We start from the raw sequence: 7,500 nt of genomic DNA on the forward strand, positions 1-7,500 counted from the left end.
TTTGGTTGAAGCTGGTTGAGGATAACGTCGTGCTGGGAAATATCTGGAAGATTTCTTTTTTGTGTAATATCGTGTAGAGTAAACGGCAATGGCCGAATTCACACAAGAGACGAGTAACCCGTCTTAGTGTGAAATTGGGTCGGGACGGGTTTTAGACGAGAAACTCGTCCAAATTTACCCGTCCACTTATCCGTCTGAGGCGACGAGTTTTTAAAGACGAGCTTCCCGACTAGACGAGAAACTCGTCAAAATGCATCACGAATTCACACTTAGACGGGTTTCCAGGTCGAGTTTTAGGAGAAAATGCGCCGATTAGACTGGAACTAGAACGAGAGCAGAGCACTTTGGGAAAACAAAATGGCGCCGAAGAAGACGGTGAAGCGTTCTAAAACGCAGAAAAACAAATCCTGGACTGACAAACAGACAAACATCTTTGCCGCTGTGTTGTCATGCTTTGGAAATACTAGAAACAGCCAGGCGCGTTCTGTTTTCTGCTGGCTAGGTAAGCACGCACATCTCGCACCAGTACCTCGGCATCTTAACCCGTCCTAAAAACTCGTCGTAATGTGAATTCATCTCGGTAAGTCAGATAATTTTTTCATCGCGAATTCACACTAGGACGGGAAACTCGTCAGACGGGTAACCCGTCTGACGAGTTTCCCGTCCTCTAATGAGAATACTGCTAATTTTGTAATGGATATGCATTAGAGTTGACATAGCTTTGTAATAGTGCATGTCCACAGAAAGAATGTTAGCACGTATGAATAAAGGAATAGCATGCTCTCTTTTACTTGCAAAACGATACATTACATGCAGGTCTCGCTTCAAGAGGATTAAAATTTTGTTAAGATTAGCCTTAGAGGTCTGGCCCCGGCCAGTAGTCCGCAAGAAATGTATGGGTGTACTAAAGAGCGATAAATATTTAAAAAGATAGAAGTTTGTACAAATTGTCCGAGTTGTGAAATAATGCCGATAGTTTTACTTATTTTGAGCGCAATGTAGTCCGCATGAAAATTCCCAGGAAAGATTATTGTCAATCATTACACCAAGATAATTGAAAAAAGATTTACGTTCACGTTGCTGCATCATTTTGTGCTCATTGTCGAATATTTTAAGAGAATATCGATTTTAATCTTTCGTTGGTAAGGACGAAATTTAACCAAATTATATTTATCAAAATTGAGAGTTAATTTATTTTCTAACAGCCAGTAACAAACATTGTCTTGTTCTGTGTTTACGACACTTTCTAAGGATTTCAAATTTTTATCTGCAAAAAGCAAGTTTTTGTCATCGACAAACAGGGAGAGACGTTTGGATATCATTGATACACAATAGGAATAGGAATGGCCCGAGAACCGAGCCTCGGGGTACGCCACAAACTACAATAGGCGTAATAGTGGAATAATAAAATGAAGAAATGTACCAAAATTTATGGTTATTTTTGCAGCATGGTTACGTTTTCCTCGCTGAAGCTGTAATCTTGTTTTGTGGCATTGCAATTTCTGTAGCCATGATCGTTGCTTAGCTGCCAGCCAATTATTATATGTAAAATACTAGCATGGATCATAGATGTCAAGAATTTATATTCAAAGTACCATTGTGATTGTCTCTCCTGTTTTGGTCTTGTTTGGCCGCTTTTGCCGCTTTGGAAACTTCTCTTGCTGGCCTTTCTAACCTGTTTTTATATTTCCACAGAGCTTTTGACTGATCTCGTGCCATTGAAAGAAGGAATGTCTCCTGACTCTTTGGTTTAACTACTACAGAATAGCATGGAACTGTTCAAACGTTCAAAGTGTTTAGCCATTATTGCCATTCTGTTCGTGTTTACCATTTTCTCAGTTTACTGGATGAATTGGTTTGCCAACTCAGCAGAAAAATTACGGCATGAGCGTGGTGTGAATGCAAACTTCATAAGCCGTTTGCCAAATGCAATCATCATTGGCTCAAACAAGTCTGGTACCAGAGCACTGCTTGTTTTCTTGAAAATACACCCAGACATTAGAGCCTGCCCATATGAGGTTCACTTCTTTGACCAAGACGAGAATTATTCGCGTGGACTGGAGTGGTATAGACAGAACATGCCAAAATCTTTGCCACATCAATTGACCATAGAAAAAACACCAGCTTACTTGCTAACAGAAATTGTCCCAGAGCGTGTTTTCAATATGTCCAAAGGTGTCAAACTACTGGTGATTGTTCGAGATCCTACTGAAAGAGCAATTTCAGATTACACTCAGTTGTCATTGAAATCCACCTCGAATCCTCTGCCACCGTTCGAAGAATACGTTTTGAAGAATGAGAATGTGATCAACAAAAATAAAAGTATTGTGAAATCTGGAGTTTATATTAGATATTTGAAACACTGGATGAAATTTTTCCCACTCTCTCAAATACACTTTGTCAGTGGAGAGAACCTCATCAAGAACCCAGCTGCAGAGTTAAAACTAGTTGAAAAGTTTTTGAACTTAAGACCTGTGATAACTGAAAAGAATTTTTATATAAATAAGATAAAAGGATTTCCCTGCTTTATTGGAAAAATTGGACTGCGTGGAAAGAAAAAAACAGGCTGTCTTAAAGATGTAAAAGGTAGAAAGCACGTCCAAGTGCGGAAAGATGTGCGAACACTGCTCCAGAACTACTACCAACCATATAACCAGGAACTATACAAAGTTGTAAAGCGCAATTTTCACTGGCCTTAATATGCGGCGAATGTGAACCGCATCTCCTTTGCTTTCAAAACAAGCCTATTACAAGTATATACCTAACCTATTACAAGCCTATTACAAGTATATACCACTCAAGAAAACGAGCACTGTGATTGGTTGATACTTGGTCACGTGCCCCCGATCAAATTCAAAGATATCCCGACCAACCCGACCGGGATTGACCGGGATACCATCCGCGCACCAAATACAACAGCACATGATCAGTGCATGACTAACTTCGAAATGGCATGATCTTCAGCACGTGATCCCTTTAACTTCAAGCGGGGGCGTATGGAACGCCAACACTGTCTTATGTGAACCTCTTTCATTATATGCGGTGCATTTTACGTTATATGCGGTGCATCTTACATTATATGCGGTGCCTTTCACATTATACGCACTGCGTTTCTTATTATATGCGGTACTTTCGTCATTATATGTGGCACTTTTGTAATGATATGCAGTGCTTTCGTCGTTATATGCGGTGCTTTTGTCATTATATGCGGTGCTTTTGTCATTATATGCGGTGCTTTTGTCATTATATGCGGTACTTTTGTAATCATATGCAGTGCTTTCGTCTTTATATGTGGTGCTTTCGTCGTTCTATGTGGTGGTTGTGTCATTATATGAAGTAGTTTTTACATTATATGCGGTGCTTTGTTTGTCATCATTATATGAGGTGCTTTTGTCGTTATATGCGGTGCGTTCTTCATTATGAGGTGATGATTCCCGGGGTCTGGGTAGGAGTCTGTGAAAAATCCACAATGCCATGGGCACCGATATCGAGGATCCGCCATTTTGTTTCCGTTCTTGCTTCTGTCGTGTTCTCTTGGAGACCTCGAAATGGACACAGTCTTAAAGAGACTGAAACTCGAAGATCTGACTGAGAAATTTCAAACTGAACACATTACTCCGGACATTGTTTGCAAGTTGTCGGTACACGAAATGGAAATGTTAGGCATAAATTCTCGCAGTGATATGATGTCTTTGCGTATAGAATGCACCAAATTTGGGGGAGAAGCACCGAAGAAACTCGAGGGAACGTGTGGTGCCCCCATTTTCTTTATTCCACAGTCTGTGCTTGGTGATTTGCTACAAGAGGGATTTACAATCAAGGAAATATCTTCGATCCTTGCTGTATCGGAGAGTACGGTTTGCCGGAGGATGAGGCACTGCCTCAGGGTTGGTAACGTTACCTTACATATTGGGGCGACTTACATATAGGGGTGAGTTGGAACACGATGAGGCCATTTTACGGATAGTGGACGCCATATTGAATAAATCTATTTCGCAAAGCAGTATGGGTTGAAAAGGGGGCATTGGCTTTGATGCTCGCGCGTGGTAATGTGACCTTCTGGAGATTGTAGAGATTTTGTTCAGTATTGTCGAGTCCTACGGTATCACGAAATATATATATGGGTGGAGGTGACCACTGCGCCGTGTTTGGCTGTTCCAATTATTTGCCCGAAATAAAGCAATAATTTGAAACCTGACACTTCCGGTTCAATTTTCGCCACCCCACGCTGGCAAAAGTCAAATTCCCCACTCCCCGGAAACAGAAGATAGTCAAATGCCCGTGGTTTTCATGGGGGGGGGGATGTTGAAGTTTCGATTTGATGCTACTCAGGCCACAAATAAACTATATACCCTCCAAAAGTCATGTGATTGTCCTATTTACTAGATCAGTGCCGGTTTTCCTTGTCAGCAGCCAAGGGTAATGTTGATGTTAGATCTGAAAATCAATCAAGCCCAAAGGAATGTTATGAACCTGTAAATCCTGATCCTAATCATCTCAGGGGCTGTCAATAAAAGCAGGTCAGCCCATTTGAGTGCAGTGCACAATGTCTCACTTAAATACAGCAAATGTTAGCCCATGTCCTGCATTACTTTTGTTGCATGTTGCTATACTATTGTAAGACAAATGCCAACGTGCAAAACATTTTGCATTATGCTAATAAAAGGAACGTGCTAAGGATGCTACAATACAATATGTACACACATGCAATTGTTTTAATAATTTACTTAAAATTTTACAGTAACTTAAGCCCTGGCCAAACTATCGAACAAAGTTGGATTCCGCATGCAACATTGTTGGATGCAAATGTTGAGGTAGTGGCAAAACACTCATCCAACATTACTTGACAAAACCAATTCAAGTTCAAGTTGACGCTAACACTGAAACGAAAACCGCTCGGAGCGCTTGTGTTACTGGAACTGTTTGAGGACGGAGATGACGGATTCAAACGAGGCAAAACCCAAAAAGAGACAGCGTGTAGAGAAGGGTATGTTCACTGCAAGATTCAGTCGCGTTTAGGTGATGAGAATGAGCTCGGATCAATTTGCAGAAATTGTAAGTGCTATTGAACAAGAAATGCCAAATGCCAATGTGCAAATCTCCAAACAGAGCGATTTTAGTGATTAAGGGGACGAAAAGTGCCCCGAAGACATGGCCTTGCTTCATACTCCCTGATCAAGGTTTCTGGATGTTGCGTTCATCAACTTCCAAGACGTCCCATTGATCCTTGTCCGCCATTTTTATTGCAAATAATGCTAGAAGCCTAGGCTTGAAAATAAGGTGGCGCGATTCGTGATTGGCTAGCAACGCGAACGTGACTCGATTCAGGACACAACTTCCTTGGAAGAGCGGCAAAACACTCCAACATTGTTGCGTCGAGCACAATTGTTGGTCGCAATGTTTGATCAAAAGCAAACTCCATCCAACACTTAAGCCCCGGCAAAACTATCCAACAAAGTTGGATTCAACCTTCCAACTTTGCTCGATCCAACATTGTTGGACCGTTTGGCCGCCTATGTTGGAGGCTGTTTGTCCAACAATTTTTGCTCGATCAAATGTTGGATAGAGTTTGCTTTTGATCAAACATTTCGCTCAACAATTCTGGTCGACGAAAAAATGTTAGAGTGTTTTGCCGCCCTTCCAACAAAGTTGTATCCTGAAGCAGGTCACGTTCGCCCTGCTAGCCAATCACGAATCGCTATTTTATTTTGAAGCCTAGGCTTCTCGCGTCATTTGCAAAACAAAGATGGCGGTAGTGGCCTACTTGGTGGAATTCCCAACTTGTTTCCTTCAAGTGCCTTAAGAAAGCAACACTTATTCCATATGCCACCATCTGATACGCGGTCATTAGTTCCCACATCACATAGAGAACGTCACAATCGGGACCAGCAATAGCCAATAGGACAATGGAGTGCGTGTGACGGTTTACAGTTATAATAATGAGATCCCGAGTTTGGAGGAGGTTGGAGGGTAATATGCTTCCCGTCGATGGCTCCCAAGCAGTTCGGAAAGTTCCATTTCTCTTCAAACTGTTTTGCAATCTGTAGCCATTCCTGCTCAGACGAAGGCACTTTTAAGTAAGAAGGGCCCAGCCTTTTGGTTATTGCTTCACACACTTCCGTCACAATATATGATACTGCAGGTCTGCTGATCCTAAATTGAAAATGAAGGGATCGAAAACTCTCGCCAGTAGCCAGAAATCTGAGCGTCAAAGCTAGCCTTTCAGCGGGAATAATCGGTTCACCACCCATTTTCGTGCTCTGTTTGCATATGTTCGGTTCAATTGCGTTCAAAATTTCTTTGAACTGATCCGGGCTCATTCGCATCATCTCCTTAAATGCAGGCGTATCCTGCAGCGATAATTGTATTACAGTTTGGAACATTCCCTTTTCGAATCGTTCTTTTAGCCATTCACTAGTTTTCCCTCGCTTGACACGGTCATTTGGGTCCCCTAACAGCTCGAGAACCATAAACGCTACAAGAGCTTTTCGTTTGTGTGTTAGCGCCACATTTTCAAATTTAGCGCCAACGTGCACCGGTAGCTTGTTTCGTCTAGCAATGTTGGATACAGTTTTGCCACTATCTCAACATTCACATCCAACAATGTTGGATGTTGGATCCAACTTTGTACGATAGTTTTGCCAGGGCTTTAATCGAACAAAAAATGTTGGACGAACATCTTCCAACGTGGGTGGCCAAACGGTCGAACAACATTGGATCGCGCAAAGTTGGAGCGCTGAATCCAACTTTGTTCGATAGTTTGGCCAGGGCTTTAGTTACAGTATTGACCATTACCATGGCGTGGAGACACTCTGGTTGGATGTATCACGTTTCCTTCATGCAGGGCAATTCAAACATTCAAACAGCACCATATTATATTGGAATTCATAGTTGGCCCCTACTGTCACAACCTAAGAGGTAGTAAGAAATTAGAGTTCCAAAAAGGAATAATAGAACAAGCAATCCTGTAAATGTATAAATTATGTATAATACTGAATGAAATAATACTGATATCTGTTGATATCTTGACATTTACTCAATTGGGTTTTTTGAAGACTATGGCTAAGATTGTTCTTTTTGACAAAGGAGACATGTATTTCACATATAACTATTTTTATGGCTTTGAAACAAGTTGAAAGGGTCCCAATGCAGTTTTAAAGGGGACAGTTTTTGAGTGGATGTACAACACAATCGTACAGGTACATACTAGACTTTAACAAAGGAGACTTTGAAAGCCTACGTTCAGCTTTATCAGCAATAAATCTTTCTTCGACCGTAGCTGATGACCGTAATGGTGGAGACAAAAACACTGCCTGGCAGCATTGGAAAGATACTTTTTCGCAGCATTGTCAGATTACATAATTTCCAAGAAGTTAAAAGGGCGTAACCCTATTCCATGGATGAACGGTACAATACAGAATTTAATTAGAAAGAAAATTCAGTCAGACAGAAACTGAAGAAATCGCCCTTGCTTTACCTTAGAGAAAAGTTCAAAAACAT

General features: G+C 41.3%; 1 protein-coding gene across 2 annotated transcripts in view; it reads left to right on the forward strand.

Annotated features, from left to right (window-relative positions):
* The window catches only part of LOC137967734 (heparan sulfate glucosamine 3-O-sulfotransferase 2-like), a 22,490-nt gene extending 17,858 nt beyond the window's left edge, over window positions 1–4,632 (forward strand). Inside the window, exon 2 of one of the 2 annotated variants that reach the window (XM_068814286.1) lies at window positions 1,696–4,631. In XM_068814286.1, the coding sequence (XP_068670387.1) occupies window positions 1,770–2,699 (930 nt within the window). In that variant the 5' untranslated portion in view covers window positions 1,696–1,769 and the 3' untranslated portion in view covers window positions 2,700–4,631. Of the gene's footprint in view, window positions 1–1,695 lie in introns of both variants that reach the window. The other variant, XM_068814287.1, reaches the window with a different exon arrangement.
* Window positions 4,633–7,500: the final 2,868 nt, after the last annotated feature.

The sequence above is a fragment of the Montipora foliosa genome, chromosome 8, assembly GCF_036669935.1.
Source record: "Montipora foliosa isolate CH-2021 chromosome 8, ASM3666993v2, whole genome shotgun sequence".
Classification (NCBI taxonomy): Eukaryota; Metazoa; Cnidaria; class Anthozoa; order Scleractinia; family Acroporidae; genus Montipora; species Montipora foliosa.